Below are 15,901 nucleotides of genomic sequence, written 5' to 3' on the forward strand. Positions count from 1 at the left end.
GTGAGCTGATAACAATGTCAGTTGTGATTACTGCTGAGGTGCTTTTATTTATTTTTTTGGACTGCTGAGGTGCTGACCTACGTTACCTTCCTCTTTGTTCATGAAGTGTAGCTACATGCCATGGTAAATCTAACCATCACAGATAATTGTTTAAATGTAATGTTAGATAAATAAACTAGATGTAACCTGTTAATTTGTGAGCATAACATGTGCTGGTATTTTGATTTTGTTACAGACAGGAGAGCTGTTTCCCCGTTTCCAGTCTTTGTGCGAAGATCAGCTAACGTTAACCGACTGCACCTGTATTGTTAGCCTCTAATTCGTTTTCTTTTTAGATTTAACGGACACATACGAGTGGTATTACTTGTCTCTCTCGGCAAGAAAGTGAAGAGCAATTTCACAAAATGTCAACAGATCAAAAAGGTCGTTTTTAAATGTATTTTAAGTGACGAATCACTAACGGATTAATTAGCTCACAAATGAGACTCGTATTTCCGATATTTCCGCTCGCATTTGAAAGCAGCTGCGATCGCCCCCATGTGTTCGCCCTAGAGAGCTTTTCGGGGTCAGTCACACAGATCGTGCGCTACGGGTGGTCACACAAATCGACTTTGGGCAGGTGTTCGTCCAAATGACCGACCCTCTGTGAGCGTGATTGTTTGATTATTTAAACCGCTTTAAAGCCATCATGACAGACGTGTGGAGCGATCGGCTCTGCTGCAGTTCACAGCCCCCCCCCACCAACAACAACACATCCTCTTGATATGTGCTGTCCTGCGGACTGGGCGGTCTGTTGGTTTCGTACAAGGGCGTCGACGTTTTATTGTGTTTTTACTCCAATTTGCTAGCATTTTGTGATCTACTCGATCGCAGCAGCAGAAACTACTGCAGCAGCAGCGACGTCCCAAGGAGGGGCATCCCCCTGGAGTTTATTACAGAAGAGGACGCACCACGAACCAGGGAGTCGAGACAGAGACTGACAAGAGCAAACATGTTCGAGATGAGAGGAATCCCCTTTGTCCTGCTCGACATAGCCTGTCTGGTTCTAGGTATGTATTTCAATGATTTTATACTGACTGTTTGTTGTTGCTGCTGCTACTAATGTAAGCCGATTTGTGCTCTGATATAATCCTACTGTTGGGATATTTAACGACTTCTCATCAAGTGAAGGGAGTGGTGAATGTACGACAGCACGCGAGTGTCCTTTATTAAGTTATTTTTATTTTAACTTCTATTATTGTATCACTAATCAGACAATATGTGTACTTGTATAGTTTTTTTTCTAAATATGTTACTATAGTATTTCCCCCTACAATTCACTTAAAAATGACATGTTCTTCTGTTTCCTTTGTATGCAAATTAGTGGCACTCCAAAGTCTTTTCAGTTCTTTAAGATACTCACAGACATTTATTGATTAATAATGACGTTATTGTCTTGAGTGCAGCAATATGTAATAATGCACTATTATAATTCCTATCATCAATATAATAGTAATGATATTGAAGCCCGTTCCCTATAATATAGTTTTCCATAGTTGAAAGTTAGTCACTGTCACATCTTAAGTATACATAGATGCCTGTCTATGAACTGATTTTTACTAATTTAAACCAATTATATTAATTGTCTAACAATAATTAAACGTATTGCTGAGCAACAATGTTATACATGGCATTGTTACTTTACCTTACAGGCTACCTGTATGTTTTAAACCCACTCACCTACCTCAAAAGGTCTAAAGTCATTACATGGGACTGCATCTATACTCATATCGGGCCTGAAAATGTATTCAGATTAAAGTATTTGTGGACTACAGTATATTTTACCAGTAATTAATTTATGTCTAGAACCACTGTTTCAAAAGTATAATATCTGATTATTTCAGTCAGTCTTAAAGTCTTTATATCTGAATATATGAACCATTGTATAAGTGCTCAGGGCTGTACAGTTTGTTTTGCAGTGTAGACACATACATAAAATCTGATTATGATTGATTGATAGGTCATACTTACCATGACTCATAAAGTTATAGCTTCCCTTGCACAGTCCACAACATATCTTAAAATAACTGAACAATAATGTGTCTGATTTGGTTGTTCCATGTTAAAGTTCAATGAGCTATTTCTAAATTCTTCCTCATTGAAATTTCCAGTTTTGTGAGTGGAGCTGGAATTTAAAATAATGCTAAAACTTCCAAGACTACATACTTATTTTATTTTGCACAACTTTGTACGTTCCTTGTGTATTGAGAAGCAGTATGACAAAGTCATTGCGCTGTTTGGATGAAAGATGCTGAAGCAAACTTGGTTATTATTATTATTATTATTATTATTATTATTATTATTATTATTATTATTATTATTATTATTATAACCAAGCATCTACAATAATCTGTTTCCAGACTGAGGCTTCCAACAGTCATGCATGGCTGTATGAGACTAAACATGCACATACATGTAGTAAGGTTCATATGTTCATAGTACGGAGATCATTTGTATTTGTTTTCTAAAATGCAGGAAGAGGGTGTGTTTGTCTTTGTTAGCTTACACTGATTGAATTTGAGGTTTAACACAATTTCTGAGGCTTTGTGTATTGATGTTAAAATATTCACATTTTTTACTCTGTCAGTGTGTTTGTCTTGGGAAGTACTTTAGTTGCACAGTTTATGAGAACAAGTTAAAGTGTAACACGGCTGCCGTCTGCAGTTATAAAGGGATTTGGGGGTCCTGCTGTTTGCCCGTGTGTGTTTCTGTCCTGACTTTCTGGCATTTCCAGCTGTTGTAGCCAGTCAACTTAGGATGACACAGCTGACGGTGTCAACAGTTGCAAATGTCAGACAGGACAAATATACCAGACAGAATTAAAAAGTAGTTTATAGGATGTCTGTGTATCTTCATGTTTGTGCATATTCTGTGGATGTGGTTTGTTAATATGCATTACATATTAACAAACCACATCCACCCACTTAAATAGACAAACAACTGACTTTCCCCACGATACAATGGGCCAAACAGGTCAAACAATTGGAAAAATGACAGCAATATTTCATTCATCGTTCACTGTCAAAACCTATGAACAGATTTGTTATCTTTATGGTATGTATCTATAGGGAGTGCTTAGCTTATGTCTACAGCTCCTTTCACACCAATGTGAGTCGGTGCTTCAACAAAACAAACTTCTCAATCCTCCCTGCTGAAAAACTGCCCAAAGATAACATCATTTTGTTGGTGTAATGACGTCGCAGTGTTTTTTTTACTGTATAATGCTTCAGAGTATCTGACTGAGTGCAGTAATGCACATTTTTATTAACATGTATTGTCTATGTAGCCGTATGTAGCTTATTTTTATGTGCCATTGTTGTAGCTATTAAAAAACACATAAGTGAGTCACATTGTTGCATGCTCCTTCATGACAATAAACATTGGTTTGAGTTGATGCCACCTACACGTCGTGTCATTCTACTGTAAATACTCACTACAGCGCCAAATTCATGGCTGAAAATAGTGCCAAATAAATATACATTACTTAGTCCTGTGAGTAATGTTTGCTAAACACTACACTCCCAGCAGTTTAAGGAAGTCATTCAAAATGAAAGTATATATTTGTGATCTGTTTTTAAAAATGTGCGTCTTCAGTGGGCTTTGGACTAAATGTTGTAGCGTATTGAGAGACAGACTAACACATTGATGGTTTTGGTCTTTTTATTACATTTGATGACAATAGGAAAACATTGAATAAAGACAGCCTTATCCTTTAACTGGACTGCTAGAAAGGTTGGGGTCTCTCATTTCTGTCCCACATATTTGATTTGGCACATTATATGCACTTCTGCAGTTTGTTATGACACTAAAGAGCACCATTAGAACTTTAGAATCCTCATCAGATAGAATAACTATCTAAGACCTCAACACTTTGTCTGGGCGCCTTCACTCTTCCTGCCATGCATTTTTCTTTACCTCTTCCAGTGGTAACTCCTCCTGATCTCTCCGTCTATAGGTGGTCTGCCTCTGGCAGCCTTTAACCTGGGTAAGATCCGCCCCTACCAGAGGGGCTTTTTCTGTAACGACGAAAGCATCAAGTACCCTTTCCATCACGGCACAGTCTCCTCCACAGTGCTCTACACTGTAGGCTTCATCCTGCCCATTAGCTGCGTAAGTAGGACTTACTCAATGACCTGTCCCATGGCAAACATGTTGACTTGTCAACCGCAGGCGTAAGCAATAACTTGAATGCATTCCAGGTGTGCCAGGGGCTCGGCTCTGGTGTGATGCAAACTAGTTTACTGGCACACCTACTGTACATGGAAAGCAGCAATTATTATTATTATTATTAATATTATTATTATCAATTATACTTGAGCCTTTCCTGCAATGGCGAGTCAAAATGTCTGCTGTGAGCAAGGTCTGTTGGGACTGATAGACCACTACATTAAAAGAAACCAGACATTTACAGAGCCTAATGTAGGATGTATTCAGAATGGCTAGCTTACTCTTTAATAATACAGACAAACACTCAGTAGCACAGCTACCTGGTATTGAAACAGGATATGCACAGCATATTTTATTCAGTTCTGCTAGTTTCTTATGTCAGCGTGAGGCTTGTGACATCATTGGAGGTGTTCTCAAACATCAGCTCTGCAAGTTGTTTATCAAAAGCCAAAGGCAAAGGAGGATGTCCACTTAAAACAATTAGTACAAAATAAAATCAGTCTGAGTAAATGTTAAATAATGTTGCATCCACAAAAGAAACCGTCTTACAGGTTATTTCTTTTAACAACATCTCAGCTACTACAGCAGGATTTATAAAGCTTAATGCTAAAAAAAAAAAAAAATGTTTAGACCATTTAGGGTGACTTGAATCATCCTATAGATACATTTAATATATTTTCAATGAAACAATCCAACCCCCCAAACACACCAACTTAGTCTCATACAAAAGACCTAAAGCACAGATTAATTTAGACATGGCTATAGTGAATAAGCAGTGTCCTATTCATATTGAAAAAAATAAATATATATATGTAATGCAGAAATGAATGAAGTAAGGCCAGGCATTTTGGATTTGCTTTTAATTTAATCATTGAGTTTTTAATGTTAATCTATTGGGTGAACTTTCTATCGCTGTTGTTAACTAGTGCAACAGCCGTGCAGGCTGCGTGCTGTGTCCCTGTGTTGCTTAAAATAGCTGGAATGCTCTTCTGGAAGAGAGGGATTGTTTTTGGAAAAAGACAGATGCAGAAAGTTCTGCTAGTGTGTGTCTGCCTTCTGCTACTGCTTTGAGATATCGGTGAATTATTTCTTCCGTCTTTTATGTATCATGAAAAAACCACAACCACAGTCTGTAGTACTTTTTGTCAAATTGTTTCACTGTCTACCAGAGAAGAGGCGTGGGAGAATATTTGAAGATGTGAGAATCTGTTTTAGGAAGAGCATTAAGCGTCACTTTGTCAGAGAGGAAGCGAATGTGTGTAACGTACGATGTTTTCAGTCACGTACGGGCGTCTGTGAGACCACGGTTTCTCCTCTCTCGCTGTGGGGCTCAGTAACCTTCTCAGAAATGTAACTTTTGTGCTCTTACGTTTGGCTTTTCTTTTAACATCCATTCCTTGTCAGCGTTAAACTGTCTTGTTGCTGTGCCAACACTTTTTAACCACTAATATTTGCACACTGATGTTCCTGAAAGTTGGCGAGGATGCCGCCGCCTTCAGAGGATGCAACGTTTTTGTCTGACCGTCTCACGTGGCTGCTGTCTTCTGCTTTGCACGGGCACAGTGTTGCATCATGGGTAGGGGTCCAAGGCCAAGTGACATGTTCTTGTAACCTGTATTTTTTTCCTTGTTTTTTTCTCTCATTGCCTTCCTGCTAGCTGGACTGCCATCTCTAATACTCAATGTGAAACACACGCCTTTCCGCCGGGGCTTTTTCTGTAATGATGATTCAATTAAGTACCCCCTTAAAGAAGACACCATTTCCTATGAGTTGTTAGGAGGTGTTATGATTCCCGTCACAATATTCACTGTAAGTGCATCTGTTTTGTTTTCTGCTACGGGTTCTGTTTGTCCTTCTGAAATTATGTCTTTTATGTACTGCTTTCCCTTATCCACTTTGACACTCTTAATGTTTGTCTTTTCTCTTCATTCATGGTTGCTGCCAAATACATTATGTACACTGAACAAAATTATGAACGCAACACTTTGGTTTTTGCCCCCATTTTTTATGAGCTGAACTCAAAGCAACATGGCATCATGACTTTGCGTAAACATACACGCCACTTTCCTAAAGCCAAATGGCGTGTTATCTGTACGCATTTACACGTTTGAGCTATCCACATGTATGTCTACGTTGTATACAGCGGATGTAAACATACGCACCACGTGGCGTCGTGTGACAAAAACAAGATGGTGACCAACGTCACGCTTAGGAAAACAAACGGTTGAGTTTAGGAAAAGAACATTGGGGAAGGTTTAAAAAAAAATAAATAATAATAATAAAACGGTTGATAAACGCCACACAATCTCGGCTCTCTTGGGTGAAAGTCCTGTGTTTTACCCATCCGACTTCTGTCCTTTCATACTACTCGCTACGGCGATAATTCACACGCAATGTAGGTCAATGGAGGCCAAACAGCGGTGATAAACACGCTAAAAAGCAATTATGCGTCTTGATAACACGTCAAGAATGGCATACGAATTGGCGTCATACATACGCCACTTAATGAGATCAGTCTGACTCAAAGATCTTAAGACTTTTTCTATGTACACAAAAGGCCTATTTCTCTCAAATGTTCGTGAGCACTTCTCCTTTGCCGAGAAAATCGATCCACCTCACAGGTGTGGCATATCAAGATGCTGATCAGACAGCATGATTATTGCACAGGTGTCCCTTTGGCTGGCCACAATAAAAGGCCACTCTAAAAATGTGCAGTTTTATCACACAGCACAATGACACAGATGTCGCAAGTTTTGAGGGAGCGTGCAATTGGCATGCTGACTGCAGGAATGTCCACCAGAGCTGTTGCTCGTGAATTGAATGTTCATTTCTCTACCATAAGCCACCTCCAAAGGCGTTTCAGAGAATTTGCCAGTACCTCCAACCGGCCACGTGTAACCACACCAGCCCATAATTATATCATTATAATTTTCCATCCATCCATTCATCCATCCATCTTCGTCCGCTTATCTGGTGTCGGGTCGCGGGGGGAGCAGCTCCAGCAGGGGACCCCAAACTTCCCTTTCCCGAGCAACATTAACCAGCTCTGACTGGGGGATCCCGAGGCGTTCCCAGGCCAGGTTGGAGATATAATCCCTCCACCTAGTCCTGGGTCTTCCCCGAGGCCTCCTCCCAGCTCGACGTGCCTGGAACACCTCCCTAGGGAGGCGCCCAGGGGGCATCCTTACCAGATGCCCGAACCACCTCAACTGGCTCCTTTCGACGCGAAGGAGCAGCAGCTCTATTCCGAGCTCCTCATGGATGACTGAGCTTCTCACCCTATCTCTAAGGGAGACGCCAGCCACCCTCCTGAGGAAACCCATTTCGGCCGCTTGTACCCTGGATCTCGTTCTTTCGGTCATGACCCAGCCTTCATGACCATAGGTGAGGGTAGGAACGAAAACTGACCGGTAGATCGAGAGCTTTGCCTTCTGGCTCAGCTCTCTTTTCGTCACAACGGTGCGATAGATTCATTTAAATTTTGTTCAGTGTAATAATGTATGTGTGTTTTTAATTGCTTGCATTAGTCACCACTACCATTAACCAAACGCTAATTTGCTAACTGCATGTTGTAGAAAAGGTTTTCCACACTTTGTAACATTTGGAGATGAAACCGAAAGGTGACCTCCACGCACCAGCCGTGCAGAAAGACAGCAAATATGACAGATGTGAAACTCTTCAAAAGCAGCACCGTGGTAACCTCGGTCAGTTGATGCTGAATGGAAGTAAAAATTGTGACAGCACTTAAAGAGGCTACAAGAGAGACTCAGTTCAGTATATGAACAGTGTAAATATCTTTTTACTAAAGACTATTTTTTTTTTTTAGCTTTACAAAAACTTTCCACACTGCCGGTTTAATATTCAAAAAGAATGAAAACAAGCCTACCTCCATTCTATTCTAACATATTTTAGTAAGATAAGGTAAAGCAGTTTTTTAACTAATTAGTGACCAGGAGTTGGATACTGTGTATATATGTATGTATATATATATATATAAAATGCGTTTCCTTTATTTTCATGACTATTTGCATCGTAGATTCTCACTGAAGGCATCAAAACAATGAATGAACACATATGGAATTATGTACTTAACAAAAAAGTGTGAAATAACTGAAAACATGTCTTATATTTTAGATTCTTCAAAGTAGCCACCCTTTGCTTTTTTTGATAACTCTGCAAACCCTTGGTGTTCTCTCAATGAGCTTCATGAGGTAGTCACCTGAAATGGTTTTCACTTCAGAGGTGTACTTTGTCAGGGTTAATTAGTGGAATTTTTTCCCTTATTAATAAAAAAGCAAAGGGTGGCCACTTTGAGGAATCTAAAATATAAGACATGTTTTCAGTTATTTCACACTTTTTTGTTAAGTGCATAATTCCATATGTGTTCATTCATAGTTTTGATACCTTCAGTGAGAATCTACAATGTAAATAGTCATGAAAATAAAAAGGAAACGAATTGAATGAGAAGGTGTGTCCAAACTTTTGGCCTGTACTGTATATATAACTATAGAGAATATTTTAAAGCTACAGATAGCAGAACGGAGGCAATACAGCTTTCCTGGTTTTGTTCTTGTTTGTTCTCTACTTGTTAGACCAACGTCAGCCCAGTGGAGCTGTTATGTTGGCAGCATTGTGAACATACAAGCTCAAATATTTTCCTACTAAAAAAAACATAATAATGAATGTAATAATTTAAACTCTAAGACCAAACTAAATGTTTATTATTTTAAGTGGACATCATCCCGTGACCATGATATTTCCAACATTTTGTACTATTATCGCTTTGTCAGATAAGCATGCCTCTATATTGTTACGGACGGTGTACTCTAAACTTTAAAGATAGTTTTAACGTTTTCTAGTAGCTATTTAGCGTACAGACATGAGAACAGTATCAATCTTCTCATCAAACTCGCGGCAAAACAGCAAGAATGTGTATATCCCAAAAAGTCAGACTATTCCTTTTAACACTACAACACACAATTCGTGTAATTGGCACAAAACTCATTATTTTACGCTCAGTGATGATGAGATTAGGGAATATTGCAGGCTCTGATGTTGATTTCATTCAGTTGCATTTTTAATTTTCATTTGGATTTTTGGGATTTCTGTACAACCCTAACTCTGTATCATTTATTCCTTCCCCTCCCTCCTTACAGATTATCTTTGGCGAGTGCCTTTCAGTTTATCTAAAGCGCATCAAATCCAAGTCCCCTTTTGGCAGCTACATTTCCTGTGTTTACAAAGCCATCGGTACCTTCTTGTTCGGTGCCGCGATGAGCCAGTCTCTGACCGACATAGCCAAGTACTCCATCGGCCGGCTCAGGCCGCACTTCCTGGATGTGTGCAAACCTGATTGGAAACTCATCAACTGCTCATCAGGGGCTTATATTGAAGACTTCACCTGCACTGGAGACGCAAAGATGGTCAATGAGGGCAGGTATGTATTGCTTGACCTCAGAACTTTTGTCCCTTATTGCATTTGGAAATGGATACATGTTGATGAGGACACTATGCTTTTCTTTGTCATAATTCGGTGACATACAAACCGAGCCGAAAACATAACCTCCATGGCAGAGGTAACAGTAGTTAGTTGCAGCCAAGGAGTGAATGAATGAAGGAATTGGTTCACGATTTTAGATGTTGTGAAATTAGCTGATTTGAATGTGTACCCTCTGGGTTCTTGGTCAACAGATTACCAAAATCTGTCAGAAAAAAAAAAAGCTCTAAACCTCTGTTCTCTCCATTGTTTTGTAATATTCCCATGGTGTAAGTGCAAAGAGCAAAGGTTAAGTGTGTCCCTGAACATTTATCAAGTCAATATCGGCACATGGATGATGTGTCTTTAGCTTGATGCATTTTAAACCATTTGTGATGAAGGACATTTGTGGCACACGAGACCAGAAGGATTGAGTAATATCACAGGAATGTAAAGCTTGTTTTGATGTAGGGTCTGAATCCCTTATCAGCTCCGAGCAGAAGGAAGCATAGTGGGAGGAGAGGATATCCACTTCTCATTCTGATGTGGGCACGAGCACCGGGAGCAGCAGTAATTATAGAAGCCAAGGCCTAAATAGTGACATCAGCTGTGCCGATTGTATCAATGTTAAGGGTTTATTATGGGCTGTGAGTAACTTTCTAATCTATTCAGTTGTACTTAACCCTTGTGTTGGTCACATTGACCCATTTTCAATTTTTGTTTTATATCAGAAAATATGGGATGTAGAAATAAGTGCTGAAAATGTGTAGAATAAAATTTAAAACATTGGAAAAAGCAAAAAGAAACCTTTTTTTTTTCAAGGTTGACAGGAAGACAACACAAGGGTTAACTTTAAAGTGAAGTAGGTTATTCTGCCCTATAGGTTGGACAACTTGGAGTGTATGTTGTTGCCTGCCTCTCTCTCGAACAGATTGTTTCCTGAGCTGGAGTGGAAATGTGTCCACCCATCCCTCTCTCCTCTGGGTTATCTACTGTGCGTTTACCAGGGTGTGGTGCACCATCACTGATATTTCCTGGAGCCCCATCACCGCTCTGCGACAGTGAGGCAAACATTTATCAGCAGGCCAAAAGAAGGATCCAGTAATTCAGGCAGACATCCAGGGCTTTTAAGATTAATGCCAGGACACATTATATTTCCAGCTTGTGTTTGGGATGGCCTGCTTGTCACTAATAGAGATAATAAGCAGCAGGAGAGGAGAGAGAGGGAGAGAGAGAAGGGCGGGGCAGCCCGCTCCAGATCATATTACTGGAATACGATTCTTCCCTTGGCTTAGTTTAACTTCCCTAGGAGAGAAGAGGCCTACTGTAGGTACTCAAATATTGAGTGTGTGACAAAAAGCGAGCAAAATGATTATAACAAGTTGCCCCAAGCTGTTATAATACCTGTCTGAACCCAGAGAAGGGTGTGCCAGGATGACATATGGGTTTGTCTGTCAATGGTGAATTGATTAATACAATAAGATGTCTTAGTCTATCCATTTTTTTGGGTTTTGTTTTGTATGCCACAGATAATTTAAGCACATAGCCAAGTGTTGAGCCATGCTTTTGTCTTTCTGTTGTAGGTTATCCTTCTACTCTGGCCACTCCTCTTTTTCCATGTACTGCATGCTGTTCCTGGCTGTAAGTACCTAAAACAATTTACATTTTGATCTCCAATCATATCAGTCAGTATTTACTGGAACATTGTGTTCAAAGGCAGGTTACAGAACAGAACATTGATGCATGTTTTTGAACAAATTATTGTAAACTATATATATATATATATATATACACACACAAAAAAGAGCTAATGAAATTTGAGCTAAATGTGATGGGGGATATTGATTAATCCAGCTTAAAAGGGTAGTTTGACATTTTGGGAAATATGCATATTTGCTTTTTTTTTTAGTTAAAAATTTAAGATTGATACCAATTCTCGACAAGAAGGGGAATAAGCGTATTTCCCAAAATACTAAACTATTGCAGTGCTTCAAGATTTCATGGTCTTTTGTAATGTTGTTCTGCTCAGAGAAATGCATCTTTGAGTGCCCTCTGTAGCTAATTTTACTGCCCAGCCCTGATACACTTTATAGGCTGCTGATTCATTCAACACCAGCAGATATAAATAGACACCGAGACAGAGTCCTGCCACCAACATAAAGCTTCCTCTCCCTCTTCATGGAGTGGAAGTTTGAGAAACGGCAGTTGACCTTTACAGTCACCTACAAACCCTGGGAGAGCTTTTCTTTTCTCTGTTAAACACGATGAAGCGGTTAAGCTGGTTTGTCCTCGATCAAAACAACAACTGAACAGGGATGACCTGTTTTGAACACCATTGTTTTAAGAGTTTATCTCATAATGAACATGACGTTGACCTGACCAAAGATTGCTATATGGAGCATGACTCATGCTCCAGAGGTGGTGTGATATTAAATCATCAATTAGATTGGGAGGATAAACGGTCTATGTTGTACTGATTGCTTCTATGAGTGACATTTATTATTCCCAGGTCAGTTTGACAAAATGAAATATGGCATGATGGAGATTTTCTCACCTTTTTAAATAGTACAGCTGATAGCTAAAAAAAAAACAAAATGTAATTCCTGAACATTTTAATTAAAAGTTTCCTGCACAGAAGATTTCTCTCTAGTCTTGTAGTGGAAATACGTGGAGTCATCTGCAAATTTCCGCAGGCTCATTTTCCTTCCACTCCTACAGGAACGCATCCATTAACCCGTGTCCCCTCTTGTTTCTCACAGCTCTACCTGCAGGCTCGACTCCAGGCTGAATGGGCGAGGCTGCTGAGACCCACACTCCAATTTTTCCTGATTGCTGCCTCAGTGTACACGGGATTGTCCAGGGTGTCCGATTATAAACATCACTGGAGCGATGTGCTGACTGGACTGCTGCAGGGTGCGCTCATGGCTCTCCTGGTGGTAAGAGATGCATCTTAATCTGACTTTAAAGGAATAGCTTTTTTAAATGATTATTATTGGCACAACCCTCGTTTCCACAGGTAGCTATGAACGGATGCAGAAATACCCTTAAACATCTGCTTGCGGCAGAGGTTCTTCAACAGATCAGCTGTCATTAGGCGCGACTGCTACGCGAGGCTGTGGCTATTTAGTGTCCATACCACTAATTCATCCCCTGTAAAGTTTACTATGACTATTTCAAAATGCTACACTGACTTTTATGACATACTATGACTTTACTATCTATTTTATGACATTTTGTACATCATATTATACTATGACTTTTTTATGAAATTTGAATAACATACTATAACTTTTTTTAAATTACATACTATATTACATTTGTATATAGCATACTACTATGACATTTTCTATGACACTTTATTGTGAATATTTCTATGACAGGCCTACTATATTATAAAATTGTTTTATGGCATATTATGACATTAAGAGAGCCAGGCTAGCTATTTCCAGTCTTTATGCTAAGCTAACTGTCTCCTGGAGGTTTCATATTCATCATACTGACATGCATGGTATCAATCTTTTCATCTCTTCCCAAAATGTTGAAACTATTTCTTTAAAGTTACTGATCAGCCTTGAACGTTTTAAATAAAAGCACAGGTGCAAATAATTAAGCCTCACACTCATCTATGCCCCTTTTTAATTTTCTTTTTTGTACGCATATCTTGTAGGTTTTCTGCGTGTCTGACTTTTTCAAGCCACGAGTAGATGCCCATCAAGAAGTCAACATCCCACACACAACCCTGCAGGAAACCCCAACAAATGGAAACCACTGTGAGAGTCCTAACTAAGCTGAGAGGTGGAGCACGACACCTTTCTGCTCGGTCTAAACGCACACCCAGGATCCCAACTCTCTAGCCTTTATCTCTCGCAAATTCTCATCCAATACCCTGCATGGATTTACAGTTGATTCTTACTTCAAGTAAGCCAATGGATGACTGCATCCCAGAAGAAACCTTTGGAAGCTACACCTCAGGCCTGTTCAGATTTCAAGACTTTATAATTTTAGGCTGTCCTGTCCGCCTATTCTCCATCTGGAAGGAAAGTGGCGACTACCTGTCCAAGCCTTGTAGATATGCTTAAGTGACCGAGACAGACGTAGTTCAGGGGCTAGAGATTTGTAAAGACGGGAACCATTTAGCATGTATATATCTACTGAGCTGGTGGGAAGACTAAATTGCACGCACCCACTAAAAAGGGTCTGACCACTGCTAAGAGAGAGGAGGGTTGGAATCACGTGAATGTAACCTTGCTTTGTTCTTTTCCTGACCTGGAGTCAGTCTGCTCAAGGATCTGATTTAGAATCCGTTTTAGTTCGGCTCCAGCATCCAGAGAGACGCGGAGTCTCATCACTTTGCTGCCTTAGGTCAAGTGTTATGTAAAGGGCTAATTATAAGAAGAATGTTTGCTTCTCAAGGCTAGAATGTGCTGGAGACTAAAGCGGATCCTAGACCAGAGGGCAACACAGCTTTACATCTGGAGCTGCAGACGCCAGGTCACTGCCGTCGCACTCTCCAACCGTCTAAACTCATAAAGTCAAGAAGGAAGCTTTATCTGTAACACGTTTGGTTAGAAAGTTGAAGAGTAGACGGTCAGTTTATGTCCCGTGTTGCCTTTGCTGGACTTTTACTGCTGCTATCACAGCTCCCTGTGTATCTAAGAAGTAACAAACATCAAGTGAACAGACAATGTAATTTTGTTTGTATAATCTGTATGTACAAAAACAAATCACCATACAGACTTTTACTGAAAAAAAAGTTACTATTTACAAATGTCTCAAGAAAAAATAAAGCCATTTTACTTTTTAACATGCACAGAAATGAAACAAGTGTTTAATGTATTATGTCATGTTTACTTTCTAAGCCAGATATATCATAATGTATTATAAACCACTTTGCTCATGTAAGCAAAAATAATAAAAGCATGAATGTTCAATGTATTCTGTCCAAGCAGACGTATTTACTTAATGAGAAACACTTCCGTTTACATCCTGTCATTTATAGAATGCAATTCTCACCAGAACATTAATAACAGTTCATGCTAATTTTTGTGAAGAAACAAAACTGTTCAGAAAAGTGATCTGAAGGACAAATGCATTAAAAGCCAATTTAACTAACATTTTGGGAATAAAAGCACAATATTTGACCCCAGTTTGACAAATGTGAGACTTAAAAAAAAAAAAAAGGAGATCCATGGGGGGTTAAACAACTAAAGTCAAAAACAGCATTTACCCTCCAGTGCTGCCCATCGTGTTGGAAAGCTGTAATGTCATTATAGGTAGAGACTGGCCGCAAATACAATGTCTCTCTTTATCTTTGTTATTCCTGCAAATACACAGAAATTAGGATTAAATTAAGCATTTAAATGCATCATTTATAACTTAATTTCAAGCAGACACTGGTTTCAGTAGCATTTCACCTATCAAGTCAAGAATTAATCTGATTCATCTGCCAGTTTTCTTCTTGGATAAATAATTTGCACTATAAAAAAAGGTCAGAAAATGACAAAAAAAATGTTCATCACAACATCCCAGGTGTGCAGGAGCCACGAGGTGCTGTCTTTAAATGTCTCGGTTCGCCAACAAAAAGCCCAAAAATATTCAGCTCAGTGTTATAAAAGACTAAGAAAACCAGCAAATGATAAAAGAAAAGCAGCTTTAACAAATGTTCTGTTAATTAAAAGGTTTGAGTTGTAATAACCCTGATGTTTCTTACCTTCAGCAAACTTGTTCTCCAGTTCAGTGTTGCCTATGGCCTTGGCTGCAGAACACATTTGTCTCAGGACTTCTTCCAGACGACGCATGCAGCGGATGATGCTCCCTGTACCAGACAGACACAAATACAGTGTTTAGTGTGTTTGTGAATCTGTTGATTAAAAATGTTATAGCCGTAATCCAGCATTATTCATACTCAACACTGATGGCAGAATAAGAGCATCTTGGAGGAATGTAGTAGTGTCCTTACAGGCCCCTAATTTCATCATCATTCCCTAATAATGTCTGTTTGGTACCAATTATGAGGTGACTGTGTTTATTTTGTATACTTCCAATTAATTAATTCAAAGTAACTGATTGGTGCCTAGAGAGTCCTTTAGTCAATGTGTCAACAGGCAAACGTACAACTTAACAGTTACGTTTCCAATAATAAATGAAATAAATCAACAATGAATCAATTAATATATACTAGGGAATTCCAAATTTCCTGTGACAAAAATACAAAGAAAC

The 15,901-nt window shown here is 39.2% G+C and overlaps 2 protein-coding genes across 5 annotated transcripts in view; one reads left to right on the top strand and one right to left on the bottom strand.

Annotated features, from left to right (window-relative positions):
* plpp1a (phospholipid phosphatase 1a) lies at window positions 1-14,617 on the top strand. 4 transcript variants are annotated; one of them, XM_028601395.1, is made up of 7 exons: window positions 1-123; window positions 849-1,049; window positions 3,995-4,149; window positions 9,363-9,643; window positions 11,266-11,323; window positions 12,442-12,618; window positions 13,350-14,617. In XM_028601395.1, exons 2-7 carry the CDS (start codon window positions 992-994, stop codon window positions 13,467-13,469), a joined length of 849 nt encoding a protein of 282 aa, XP_028457196.1. In that variant the 5' UTR covers window positions 1-123; window positions 849-991; the 3' UTR covers window positions 13,470-14,617. The 4 variants fall into 4 exon arrangements, with proteins under 4 accessions (XP_028457196.1, XP_028457195.1, XP_028457193.1 ...); XM_028601394.1 differs by having other exon boundaries at window positions 33-123; window positions 236-1,049; XM_028601392.1 differs by having other exon boundaries at window positions 51-123; window positions 874-1,049.
* The window catches only part of mtrex (Mtr4 exosome RNA helicase), a 26,476-nt gene continuing 24,944 nt past the window's right edge, over window positions 14,370-15,901 (bottom strand). The window contains exons 26-27 of the mRNA XM_028601390.1: window positions 15,393-15,497; window positions 14,370-15,002 (exon numbers count right to left, since the gene is read on the bottom strand). Of these exons, the coding sequence (XP_028457191.1) occupies window positions 14,950-15,002; window positions 15,393-15,497 (158 nt within the window). The 3' untranslated portion in view covers window positions 14,370-14,949. The remainder of the gene's footprint in view (window positions 15,003-15,392; window positions 15,498-15,901) is intronic.

This window comes from Perca flavescens, chromosome 16 (genome assembly GCF_004354835.1).
Source record: "Perca flavescens isolate YP-PL-M2 chromosome 16, PFLA_1.0, whole genome shotgun sequence".
Lineage (NCBI taxonomy): Eukaryota > Metazoa > Chordata > Actinopteri > Perciformes > Percidae > Perca > Perca flavescens.

Excerpts from the sequence above, each read along its gene's own strand:
- plpp1a (XM_028601392.1), top strand. The coding sequence starts at position 101 with ATGAAGTGTAGCTACATGCCATG. Across the intron at positions 1,050-3,994 it reads CATAGCCTGTCTGGTTCTAG|GTGGTCTGCCTCTGGCAGCC; the intron begins GTATGTATTTCA and ends CTCCGTCTATAG. Across the intron at positions 4,150-9,362 it reads TCATCCTGCCCATTAGCTGC|ATTATCTTTGGCGAGTGCCT; the intron begins GTAAGTAGGACT and ends CCCTCCTTACAG.